We start from the raw sequence: 13,641 nt of genomic DNA on the forward strand, positions 1-13,641 counted from the left end.
TTTTACTCATAGACATCTGTTTTAGAGGTATTTTAGAAAAGAGCTTCCAAAGACATTATACCTAACTAAATGGACTATATTATTTCATAAAGTGTTTTCTGAAGTTCTGATATCATTTGAACCTCCTCACCACACAGACAGGGGCTGGCCACAGCCAGGATCCCACCTAAAAGATGGGCCATGGGATCCTGGGGATCCGACGGGTCAGCTAATGCTCCCCAGCAATTAAGGAAGTGTAGGGATGGATTAGAGCTTGAGAATTTCAGGCAATTTGTTGAAAATTTTTTTCTTTTATGAATAATCTTAACTTTAAATTAAATATCTTATATTTCCATGACCTCAGTTTTTCTGTCCTAACAAATATTTGTATGTTTGTAAGGCATTCTATAAACACTCAGTTACAGCACTCCTATCTATATTTCTCCCTCTTCATCCCAAGGCTGTCAGATTGGCAGGGCAAAATCTTACCAGAGTCAAACTCCAAGGAAACACTTAGTCAAGGATTTTAGGCATAGAGACCAAACTAAGCAAAACTTTGGGATTGCAGAGAATGAAGAATGAAAGCTTTCTTTTAACATATGACTCTCCCATAGACTAAGCACAAAGGAAAATCTGGAGGTCAGGAGTGTTCACATTATATTGCATATTCAGTATGGCTGTTTAAATGATTCAGGCCATTTCTCTAAGAACTCATAAATCTTTGAGTAAAATATTACTCCAAGAATGGGAAATTCATACTTAACAATTTTAAGGGGGCAGATTTCAAGTTTGAGACACCTCCCACCAGTGCATTTAGGAAGTACTGAAGCAACTTCCTTTTTTTTTCTTCCCTCAAGTAGGTCTCTGCCTGAACTCACACATTATGGTAAACTGCAAAACCAGGGGAGGAACAGTCAGGGTAATGCAAGTTTGGCATAGTACCCAAAACCTGATCTACCACATAATTAAAAGGGAAAATACCCACAGAGACAAACCAGCCCAAAGTGGAAGGCCTGATATGTTTTTCCTGAGCATCGCTTTTTTTTTAGTGTGGTTCAAGGACAATTTGAGTGAATGATGGTTGTTTTCATTGCTAATGCACCTCTTTCTCCTGGCAGCCTGAGAATATCCTGTGTGTGAATCGGGGTACTAAACAAATAAAGATTATTGATTTTGGATTGGCCAGAAGGTATGTCTGTTTAAACATAGGTGTGTGAATGGAGTTACGGAGCATGATGGGTGCTCTTTCTTTGCAAAGATAAATCTTATAGATATACCCCTTGGTTTCATACCCTCATTTATATTTAACTTAACAAAAATTTTGTTTCAGTTTTCCATTCTGATTTTGGGATTTGAATATTTAGAAGTTTCTGGAGTGCATGCAAGAAAAATGGAAAAATTAAAACCTAGTACAGTGAAGTTATTGAAAACATTAACTTAGAATTTGTAAGAATTTGTCCTAGTCATTTTTTATTCCATCTGTGAAAAGATTTACTTAAAAAAATTAATAAAAAGAATCATCTGTACTGAGAAAAATAATAATAGTGTAAACAATATTGCAAAGGCTTCTGGCACATCTAAGGTTCTTAAGGGAACAAGAATTTACATGGACTGCAACACATTAATGATTACTATAACCTAGATGTTGTAAATTATTGTATTTCATTTATTCACTAATAAAGGCTTATTCAATCCATCTATAGTCAAGGGACATGTAAGTTTTTCATTTGTCATATTTTATAATTCAGGTCCTAATTATTCTGAGAGGCTTTTCTTACAACTGTTTCAGATTATTAATGTTTTACTGTATGAGTTATGAATTAAAACTTTTATAACTTTTTCACAAGTTTTTGACACTATGTGATTTCCTTTAAAGTCTATTTATTATAAATTTGCTGAATGGCTGAAGTTATTTTGTCTTATAGAATGTATCTTTTCAATTTCCATAATTTTTGGTTGACACTCTCCATCCCTCCACTTTTCTCCTAAATTCCAGATACAAACCCAGAGAGAAGCTGAAGGTGAACTTTGGAACCCCAGAATTTCTTGCCCCTGAAGTTGTGAACTATGATTTTGTTTCCTTTCCCACTGACATGTGGAGCGTGGGGGTCATTGCCTATATGCTGTAAGCAGATCTCCAGTCTTTCTGACACTTACTCTTAATCATCATGCATATTTTATGACGTTTTGTTATTGTGAATAAAGCTCTAATTTAGGTCTTTTAAAAATAAATAATGCTGTACCATATTCAGTTGTTTTCTAAGCTTTGTTGAATCCTGTGAGTGTAAGGAATAAATTCTTTGCCTGCACATCATCTGAAAGAGTAAATGTATGTCTTCTTCACTGATCACTTTAACTCTTAGGACACCACCAAATGCCTTGAAAATAAAAAACAAACAGACAAATAAACCCTGTGTCCTGATCTCCTAAATGACTATTGCTAGCCTTACTCCTCAGGGGCAACACCCTTGCTATTTGCAATGCATGTGTATGACAGACTTTCACAGCTCTGTAAATGCTATAAGAGAAATTGTACTGTTCTGTGAGGTGCACATTCAAGTACAGCTGATGTCTGTGTTGCTGAAGTTCTTTTATAGGAGTGGGAGCGGGGGAGGTAAGCATCTTTTTCATTGCAAAAATATATTATAAAATTATGTTTAAATATTAGATTATTTGCTTTCTTTCAGTTTTAAATGACAGAAGCAAAAAATAAAGCAACCTATCTGTAAAGGGTTTGAAGCTGTTTAAAAATACTCACTCTGGACCCTGTGTCTTGTAGGCTTAGTGGTTTGTCCCCCTTCCTGGGCGATAATGATGCTGAGACCCTGAACAACATCCTGGCCTGCAGGTGGGACTTAGAAGAGGAAGAATTTCAAGACATCTCAGAGGAGGCCAAGGAGTTCATCTCCAAGCTTCTAATTAAGGAGAAGAGGTAACACAAGTTCATTCTGGGCTCTGAAAGAAGTTGGGGTAATAGAGGAGCAGTATATGACCAGGGTTGTTAGAGTTCATGTCAGATAACTACTAAATTTCCTTGGTAAAACCTCTGATGCCTGTGCAAAGTTGTAAATAGGAAGGGTTGATGCTCCTAAACAAATTTACTGATATAGGGGACTGCTTTGGTCATGAGGCTTGACTGGAGCTGCAAATTATCCCTCCTTTGCCTTTTGCAATAAGGCTCTAGCAATTATGGGCTCTTGCTGGGTCTCGGTGGACTTATCCTCAAAATGAAGGGTTTGGGATAAGTTATTTCCATGATGCCTTTCACATTTATAAAACACATATACAACTCTGTGTAGCTGAACACTTGACTATCATTTCATTTGAGAACCTACAAGAGGCTAGACTATGCCACATGCTTTATAGACATTATCTCTTTAAGCCCCCACCCAATTCCATGAAGGAGAAATTATAATTGCTATTTTATGGATAAAACTTTCAGTAGTTTGCCCAAGATCATACAGCTAGTAAGCAGTAGAACTTATAATCAAATACAAGCCTACCTTCCCTCAATGTCATGCACTTAACCATTATACATTACATTGTCTTCCATTTTTTGTCATACTAAAACACTATTCACTTAAAATTCAGTGGATGAAGGAGAGTGGGCTTGCATCTTCCAATTATGGATAGGGGAAGGACATCACCATTACCCTGGCAAACACACTGTTTTATATCTAAAACATATTATAGTAGGTAGCTTTTAAGATTCTCAGGGCCCACAATACTTGCTTTATTGTTTTATGATCATTTTGGCTTTTAAGTTACTAATATACATGACTGTGGCCAGTACACAGAAGGGTGCAGTGGGGGGCTAGTAACAAACAACATGAGGAAAGGGTCTGGGGAGTGCCTGACACACAGAAAGTTCTTTTCCTCAAGAAGTTAGTTAACTACCTACCATCTGCCAGGGAATGTGTCTTGGGCACTGAGGACAGATGTATAAAGCCTAGTCCCTGCCTTTAGGTAACTTATAACCTGATAGAAAAATAAGTATTTTTAAAAAGATATAATACAATGTGGGTAATGCAAAGATACAGTATATTGACAAGGGCCAGAACTGAGACCTAAAGGGTGAGGAGGACTTAGGCTGGGGTCTCAGTCTGAGAGGAGGGGTGATGAATAGACATCGGTTTTATTTTTAATGGAAAATCCGATGTTACTATTATTATTTATAATACTGAATGCCAAGCAGTGAAGAAAGGGAAAACTTCTAAATAATGACCTAAAATGCCAAATATAAAGGTGAGTTATACGTACATTAAGAAAGATTAACATAAACAAGGTAATGACTTTTCACCACTTATTCCATTTCAGAGTCAAAAGTGGCCAGAGTCTAGCCAGCAGCTGAGGGCTCAAGCAGGACCCACCCTGGACAGGACACTCTTCCATCACAGGCACATCACACACACACCCACACACACTCGGACTGTACAGTGTAGACATGCCAGTTCACCTCACCTGCACAGCTCTGGGATGTGGGAGGAAACTGAAGTCCCCGAAGAAAACCCTTGCAGATGTGGGGACAGAAGGCATACTCCACAGACAGTGGCCCTGACTGACATGAATTTTTTCTCATCAATATTAAAAGGAAATTGACCAAAATGATATTATGAGGACTTATTTTATACTTTTATATGTTATCTGACTTAATTATCTGGATGTCCTGAGGTGCATGGATATTATCACTATTATTTTATAGGCTGAGAGCAGAGAAGCAGTCACATAGCTCCTCAGTCAGGTTCAGAGCCAGGCCTGGTGCACTTCAGCTCCCATGTCCTGCCTACTCCCTTAGTCTGAAGGTTGTCTTCATACCTAAGGGGCCACAAATACACTTTTGGGCAGAATGACAACTGGCTAAGTATTCAAGTCAATACGTGATGCAACTAAGGTCAATGTCAAATACCACTATCATAGAATATAAAATACTTGCTCTCAGTACTTATATTAATTTTCCACCTATTTCTCTATTTAACTCTGCAAAACTTCTTAATTAAAAAGTTAGTAATACATATTATTCAACAGTTTTAATACATAAATTGCTTTTTCAATAATCAAGAATCATTGTAACATTTTCTTCTTCAATAATAAACACACATTTATTCTTCAACTGACTGATAAAAGTTCAATTTATGAAACTTAGATATTACATTAAGGATGGATACTTATTGTCAACATAAGAAATGTCCAAATCTGTTAGAATTTTTATTAGTTTATTTGAGCCAAACTGATGACAATTGCTGGGAAGCACAATCTGAAAGAGTTGAAAAAATGCTCTGGAAAAGGACAGTTTTGCACCATATTTTATTCATTACAATTAAAAGAGAAGGCACAAGTGAATTACATGAAATCCACTGGATGAGGGAGGCAAGAGAAAGCAAAGTAGGGAAACCTTTGGGATTGGATAAGAAAATAAACTGCTTATGTCGCAGATAGGATGGAGATTTTGGAAGTTCAGAGTAAGCCTCTGATCACGTGTGATTTGAGGGACACTGTTCAAGTTGCTTTGCCTTCCCACATCAGCCAAAATAGTTCTCTGTTGCCTGCCATTCTCTGCAATTCCAACAACAGAAACTTAATTTTAATTCAACATACTTAATTAAAATACAGATGTTATTAACAGGAGAAAGAGATTTGGAACTAAAGAAAGTATCCAAAGACCAATTCAGTCTTTTCATAATTTTCCCATACACCATTCTGTGTCTTTTAGAAGAATAACACATTAATGTTTATATAATGCTTTAAAGTCTTTGGGTAACAAAAGAGATCTAACTAGTACAATGACAGTAGTAATACAGTAAAATGTTTAAAGAACATAGCTGTCACATATACATATGGAACACTCATATCGGGGAAACCCTTACATATTTCCTCTTTACTTTTGCATGGCATCTTCTTCTCCCTTTAACTGTGGTAATATCTGCCATATGAAAAAGACAGGGTCATGGTAATATGATCCCATTGCAGGCATTCATTACAAAGATTTAATTCACTGATAAACATGTTAGCACATTAAATCTGCAGTTAGCCTATTAAGGCTAAATATTTTGTGACAATATGTTTTTTATTTTTTCTTTTTAAAAAATATGGAATGCTTCATAAATTTTGATGTCATCCTTGCACAGGGGCCATGCTAATCTTCTCTGTATTGTTCAAATTTTAGTATGTATGCGGCCAAAGTGAGCATGGATTAGATAAAAAATAAAATGATAGACACATACTTCTTTTACACAAGTGCATACAGGACGGTTAACAGTCAACAATTAACATAACAATAACGATGAGGGGATTTGTGATCCCCTCTGGTGCAGTGTCTATGCATTGGGGTCCAGAAAAAGGAAATATGACATTCCAAAGCTGTGTTATCATAGATGCAAGAAGACAACAGACAGGCTCAACTGAGGTAAAGATTGACTTTTGTCAGAGAAGATTCCAGACTAGGACATTACTGCCCACCACGACCTGCTTTTAGTTAGTTTTAACTTCAGACCATTCTATGTGGTTACTTTAGGTCTCTGAGTTTGCAAGGCCATCATGCAGGCCTCTCCTGAGCTTTCCATCCACATTATATTTAAAAGTAGATGTTCAGTTATTAACAAGAATTTTTAATTTTTTGCTTTACTTTGTCTTATCCATGTTGTTACCCTGGTTGAATTAGATAGTAACCTGTACAACACTGATAACAATTCCAGAGAAATCAGATTGACTCTGAATTTAACATTCGGCATCTGGTTTCCCAAAGGCAGTGGCCAGAGCTGAGGCTGCATGGCAGATGCAGGGCTCATTGGGTGTGTTCCCACCAATAACCTCCTGAATTTCCCTTTAGTTGGAGAATAAGTGCAAGTGAAGCTCTCAAGCACCCTTGGTTGTCAGACCACAAGCTCCACTCCAGACTCAAAACACAGGTAACTGAGGCTCTTTGTTTTTTCTCTTTTAGTTGGCCTCAGTCTTTTGATGATAGATGCTAGAGGCATTTTATCCTTAAGAGAGGTTCTTTCTAATTCCTTTTCTCATGGTCCTCAAATGTTGTGCTAGTGTTAAATTGCTAAATATGCTTCTATTGAGCAGTTCGTATTTTAAAAATAAATGTTAATTTGTTATGTTTATTATTAAGTCATTGTATTCATTATAAACTATACTATGCATACATACTTAAATTAACAAATGTACAAATAGCCTAGATTATATAAACATATAAAAATTGGGAGACTATATGGTAATGTACTTTATGCCTCCTTAAAACAGAACTCAGAATTCTAACTTCTATGCTTACCTTGCTTAGTCTTCTCAGCCTGGTGCAATTATTTATATATTGTAAGTATATGTGAGAGATACTCTTGCCAGAGACTAAATGAAAATGACTAAAGTATTTGTTGTGAATCATTGAGTCCACACTCTGCAATAACTTCTTATAATAAATTTCCTATCTACTCTCATTGCCTTAGTTACCACTATATTCTGACTCCCCCATCTATCCCTTCTGCACAGATTTCTTTCCTAAACTTTAAGTACATATATTCACCAGTGTACTGAACATTACTACTTGGATCTTTTCCTAAACCAAACTTATCTTCCCCCACCTTACCTCAACCTCAACCATCCTCCCAGAATGACCCCCACTCAATGGCTAAACCAGACCCCAGGACATCTTTTTTTCTTTTTTCTTCCTCAATCCTCTCATCTCATGTTTAATTTATATTCCAGTTCTGTACATTATTTTTCCTAATTACTTCTGTATCCCCATGGTTACCCTGGTCCCAGACACCCCTCATCTGAATGACCAGAATAACCTCCTCTAGACTGTCTCCATTCAAATCACTGTGGATCATACAAATGACCCAGAAGCAGCTATGTAACATTTAACTAACTTCCCAAACATTTAGAATGTTCAGCTGGGCAAGATGCATTCAGAGGCAATAAGCAATCTATGCCTTCAGGTTCACTGAGGATAGGTCTGACTGAGCATCAGTTAGGATGCCTCCATTACACCCCGGAGGAGCATGTGTTTGATGCACTTCCATTTCCTTCATCTGTGTTCCTTGTTCCCCACCCCACCCTCTCCCATTCCCTGGGGTTTTGGAATAGAGCTTTTCCACTGACCAGTAAACCTTGGAATGACTATATTTCGGGTACCCATTTTTTCCACATTCATGTTTTATTGAAATCAACTTTGTTTCTAAATTCAACATCGGTACGGAGTAAATTTTATTTGTGCTTGAATATACCTTTCCTTGATAATTGGTACTGATGTCAAGTAAAAATAGACTTATTACCTAGTTGGTACTTACCCAGACTACACAAACTGCTTATTAGGGTTACCAGCCTATTTTGGGTCAATTTTACACCAATGTATTTTTATCCAAGCTTATTGGTGTCTAAATACACTTTGACATGGTAGGACAATATGGAAACCACAGCAGATAATTAATGACATTATACAGTTTAGAAAGTGTTTAAAAATATTTTTAAAACCATTTAACAACAACAACAAAAATTAATTTTTTGTTATTCTATCTAACTGCTGGTACCTAAGATGAATAGATATTTCAAGAATGGTGTAAGGATTCAAAAACATTTTTGTTGTATAAATCAAGTTAGTTATCAAGAAAATTATAATTATATGGCACTGTTCCTACAGCTATACAAATGTTAACTCATTTAACCCCCATGCCAATCCTCTGAAACAGGCACTGTTATTATCCTCAGTATGTAGATGAGGAAACTGAGGACAGGGGTTCAGTACTTGTACATGATCTTATGAGGAGCAAATGATGAGCCAGAATCCCAACGAGGAAGCCCAGCTCTGGCGTCTGGGTGGAGCTTCCCCCCTCTGCTATCCCTCTGGGTAATGGGCTACTAGGTAAAGAGGGCCTCATGATGTTTCCAGAACAACTCATGTACCATACAGTTTTGGTATTGAAAGCCAATATTCAAGCTTAATATATTTTAATTTTTAATGAAATATTGAGACTAAATTGTTCTAGAAGATTCATTTTTGGAAAGATCTTTGTTCCAATATGTTCTATAAAATGAGAATTTAAACTTATTGTGAAAATTTAACCCTTATCCCAAACTATTTACTATTTAAATATTAATTTAATTTTGTTATCATTATTTTTAATTTATTTATTGTTTTTTTATTACAGTTATCCCACTTTTTCCTCCATTGTTCCCCCCACCCCACCTACCCCTTTTCCCACAATCCCCACCCCATTGTTCATGTTCATGGGTCATTTATACTAGTTCCTTGACTAGACCCTTCTCCTTCTTTCCCCTAAATCTTAATTTTATTTTTAAAAAGCCATTTATAAACTTTTATTTATCTCTTTTAATGGTTTCAAGCTTAAAAGCACTTACTGCTTCTTAATCACTCAGTGTGCCTCTATTCAGTCACTGAATTTGAAAAGAATTTTTTCTTAAAAATTAAGGTGCCTTCTGTATTAAGCTCAAGATGGCATGCTGTGGTTCTCAGCTTTTCTTATGACCCCAACCACTTACACATAACCTATCCTCCATCAAACACTGTTCTCAGCCGGGGTGGATCAAAATCTTTCCCAAACTACAAATCTATTAGAACTCAGCAAGCACTTACCGCAGACAATAAATGCTTTGGGGACAAAGGAAAAAAAAACTGAACAAATATGATCTGGTTTCTTTTCCCCAAGAGCTAACTAATAAGCCTTCTATCTTCCCTTTCCATTCCCAGTGCTGCTCCTTTAGCTCATGCCCTTCTTTTTTAAAAAATATGTTTTATTGATTATGCTGTTACAGTTGTCCCAATTTCTTTTCCCTGTGCTCCCCTCCACCCAGTGGCCCCCCTCCCTCCAGTTGTCCCCACCCCTTTTAGTCCATGTCCATTGGTTGTGCATATAGTTCTTCTCAACATCTTCCTGTCTACTCCATTCCCTCCTACTACGCTTCTTAATTTCTGTACCATCTTCCTCCTTTTCCCCCTTCCCCCTCCCTGAAAGTGTTCCCCATACCTATAGTTCTTTTTCCACTCTCGTTGCCTACTTAGTTTGCCTTTGTTTCAATTCCCTAGCTTCTGTTGTTGGTTGTTGTGATACAGTTTTCATTTTAATGTTCATAGTTTTGATCCTCCTTCTTCTAAACCAGTCCCTTTAACATCTCATATAACAGTGGTTTGGATCTAATGAACTATTTCAGTTTTACTTTGTCCTGGAAGCACTTTCTCTGCCCTTCTAATCTGAACGATAGTTTCGCTGAATAGAGTATTCGTGGCTATAGGTTTTTTATTTTCATTACTTTGAATATTTCTTGCCAGTCCCTTCTTGCCTGCAGGGTCTCTTTTGAGAAATCTGCTGATAGTCTAATTGGGACCCCTTTGTACATGATTCTTTTCTTCTCTCTTGCTGCTTTTAAGATTCTCTCTTTATCCTTAATTTTTGACAATTTGATTATAATGTGTCTTGGAGTGGTTCTCCCTGGGTCCAGTTTTTCTGGGACTCTGTGCTTTCTGGACCTGTAAGTCTATTTCCTTCCCCAAGTTTGGGAAGTTCTGCTTCATTATTTTTCCACATAATTTTTCAATTTCTAGTTCTTCTTCTTCACCCTCTGGCAATCCTATTATCCGAATGTTCGATCACTGTAGCTGTCCCAGAGGTTTCTGACCTTCTCATCACTTTCTTTACCTTTTGTTTCCTCGTTCTGCACTGGTTGTCTGTTTGTTCCTTCCATATGTTCTGGTTTGTTGATTTGATCTTTGGATTTTATTTCACCACTTGTCTCATATGTGTTTTCATTCATTTCAGCATGAGTAGCTTTTGTTCCTTCCCTGTCCTGTTCCAAATCTTTTGTTAATTCTGTAAGCCACCTTATCACTATAGCTCTGGATGGAGCCTCTGAAAGGTTTCTTATTTGTTCCTCTGTCAGGTCTCTCATCTGCTGCCTGGTGAGCTGTGTTACTGGGATTTCAATTGTTGTCTGCTTCATTCTAACAGATTTGTGTTTAGCTTTCTTCCTGGGCAGGCTATTGGGGGTGGAGCCCTGTGCACTCATCACTGCCCAGCGACTGGCAGTGATCAGCGACCGGTGGTGATTGGTGACCTTTTTTGCCGCTCTGCGGCTCTTTGTGTGGAGTTGGGGGTCCAAGATGGATTCCTGCCATTACTCTCTGCCGAGAGACCAGGAGGCTCTTTCCCCACAGCCTCGCTGACCAAGGCAATGGGGCGTCTGCCTTCCCCAGCTTTGGAATCACAAGCTGCCGGGTCTCAACTGCAGCCGGGATTGCTCCCCTGGTGTTTCTCACAGTCCTGCCGCTATTCCCACTGCTACCTCAGACAGCTCAGCCCAACCCTTCCATCCTGATTCTGATCTCGCCCCTTCTACCCATCCAGATGAGCACCGCTGGTTTATAACTTCATACATTGGGCTTCCATGTAGTTTTATTTTCTGGAATTTCTAGTTATCTTTTTTATTGAGGTAGCTGTATTCCTTCCTAGTTGTAGAGGGAGACCGAGCATGTCAGTCTAAGCCTCCATCTTGGCCGGAAGTCCCCTCATGTCTTTCTTTCAATTTACTGAACTAATAAAATAACCCATGAGCTAATATATTCAACTTCCATCAGCTTTCTTCTCTAATTCACCAAGCATAATTTCTTTAATTACAACTCTGATCATATCACTCCTGATAAAACAATCTTCAAGTGTTTCTTCTTGTCCACACCAGACACACCCGACACTCTGGGCCTGCTCCAATACATCCTGATCTCGGTTTCCAGTCTTGTCTCTACCACTCCTTCAGATCAGCCCAAATCATGGCGATTATCTTAGACCTATTTTACAGGCCACCTCCTTTAAGATGGCTCTTCTCAATCCCCAAACTGGAAGTGCTTTCTGTGTCTTATTGAACCTCTCCTGTGACACTTAACACTTGCCACTGTATTTGAAAACTTCTTGAAGAAGCAGTTCCTGTATCTTAATTTACTTTTGTAGTCCCTGCAGCCTCAGTTTCAGTCTTGACTCTTGTGCTTTGTCTAAGTGAACGTATGTGGAAGGAAGTTTTGACAAAACACACATGTAAAATTTAAGTGTCATTAGGTGCTAAGCTTTTTGTCCCTGACTCTGAGGGGAAGAGTAGTGATGACAGGCACACTAGAGCAGAGCAAAGGACATGTTTGAGCTGGACTCTTAAAGGCGGGTCATATTTGTCAGAGAATTGTTAGCAATTAGGCTTTAAGACCTTGTCTTGAAGAAAATTTTCTGCTCAGTAGCAAGTTATTGACTCAAGTGTTTTTATAAGTCAGGGACTGATGAAAAACTTCTAATCCTTTCCAAAATGTCTCTGGTTTTCCTAGAAGAAAAAGAATTGCTGCTCTGATGCTCAGGACTTTGTGACCAAATAGTCTACAGAAGATGCCCATTAAAAGGTTGGTCTTGGGTCTTTTCCTAAAGAGGTGTTTGTGCAAACCTGAAGAGGAATCAAATGTATGTTGCACTGTGTGGGAAGCAGGGCAGCGTTTTGGCTGAGGTGGGAAGGGGGACAAATTCAGACTACAGTATTTGCACTCTGCCTCTGCCATTTTCTAGCAGAGAAACCTCAGTTTCTGGATATGTGGGTGGGGGATAATCTTACTTCCTAAACTTTTGAGTGTCTTCAATGTGATAATCCAAGAAAAGCCTTGAGACCAGGGCCTGGAACATAGTAGGTACTCAATATGTGCCAGTAACTGAACAGAAACTCTCTGGTCATCCTTACAACTATATTACATCAGAGGAAGTCATATCTTTTTTGCGTAGACAGGTAAACCAAACCTCAAAGACTCAGACTAAATAACTCACCCAAGGCCATACTACTAGTCAGTGGTAGAGTGTAATCCTCTCTGGTGTCTCTGAATCTAACCCATATATTTTTTTCTCTCCTGAGCTGTTAGAATTCTTAAGATCATTTTACACATCAATATCTCCTATTATATCAATAAACTAACCCAATATATGCCCTAAAGGAAAGTCTAAGAAAGTGTAATTATTACAGAGGACTTTTAAAAATCCCAACATTTATGTTTTTCTTGGGGGCCATTCACCCTCCAGCAAGTCAGTTCCCTAATCATGGGCAGTAAGTTTACGATCTTTTTGCAACTCAGTTTTAACAACAATATAGGACTTAAAATTTGTGAACCTGCATTGTTGCTGCTTTCTTGTCTTAATCTTTTATTTTCTAATCACACGTGACCATCCTTGGGATTAACTAATCACAGGAGTGTGCAGAAGGCAAGTGCTTGGTGGCCAGGCTGGGCTCTGGCTCAGGCTTAGCCTAGGGGTGTGAACTTGGAGGCCGCAGCCAGTCTCACAGGTATCTCTGTAGCTTTGGGATCCAGCATCCTCATGAGCTCCCAATGGCCCAGTGTCTGCCAAGCTCCTTCTGGACCCTCAGCAACCATTTCAGTCTAGAGAGACCCATTGGCTCTTAATCTTTTATGCTAATTTATATTTATTCTGGTCTTGAGGTTTTTGTTTGTCTATTTGTGTATATTCTTGTAAGCTGCCTTGAATCTTTTATAGAATAAGAGTAGTAGAAATAAACCAGTAAGTCATAATAAAAGTCACAAACCAATGTTAAAAAATCATTTGACTTTTAGTGTAAGGGTCACTTAACTTATGAGTCTATCACTTATCTAGAAATTTATGAAAAGTCAATAGGAAG

At 38.0% G+C, this 13,641-nt stretch overlaps 1 protein-coding gene and 1 non-coding gene across 3 annotated transcripts in view; one reads left to right on the top strand and one right to left on the bottom strand.

The window, feature by feature from the left end:
- Positions 1-13,641, top strand: part of MYLK4 (myosin light chain kinase family member 4) — a 111,944-nt gene that overhangs the window by 93,854 nt on the left and 4,449 nt on the right. For both annotated transcript variants that reach the window (XM_090269910.1, XM_090269911.1), the window contains 5 exons: positions 1,098-1,168; positions 1,976-2,104; positions 2,759-2,911; positions 6,806-6,884; positions 12,296-12,367. In XM_090269910.1, coding sequence (XP_090126036.1) covers positions 1,098-1,168; positions 1,976-2,104; positions 2,759-2,911; positions 6,806-6,884; positions 12,296-12,343 — 480 coding nt within the window. In that variant the 3' untranslated portion in view covers positions 12,344-12,367. The remainder of the gene's footprint in view (positions 1-1,097; positions 1,169-1,975; positions 2,105-2,758; positions 2,912-6,805; positions 6,885-12,295; positions 12,368-13,641) is intronic.
- LOC150015550 (U6 spliceosomal RNA) lies at positions 6,060-6,166 on the bottom strand. Its single transcript, XR_016510137.1, has one exon. It is a non-coding gene; the product is annotated as a U6 spliceosomal RNA (small nuclear RNA).

The sequence above is a fragment of the Furipterus horrens genome, unplaced genomic scaffold (assembly GCF_987537825.1).
Source record: "Furipterus horrens unplaced genomic scaffold, mFurHor1.1.pri manual_scaffold_3, whole genome shotgun sequence".
NCBI classification, from domain to species: domain Eukaryota; kingdom Metazoa; phylum Chordata; class Mammalia; order Chiroptera; family Furipteridae; genus Furipterus; species Furipterus horrens.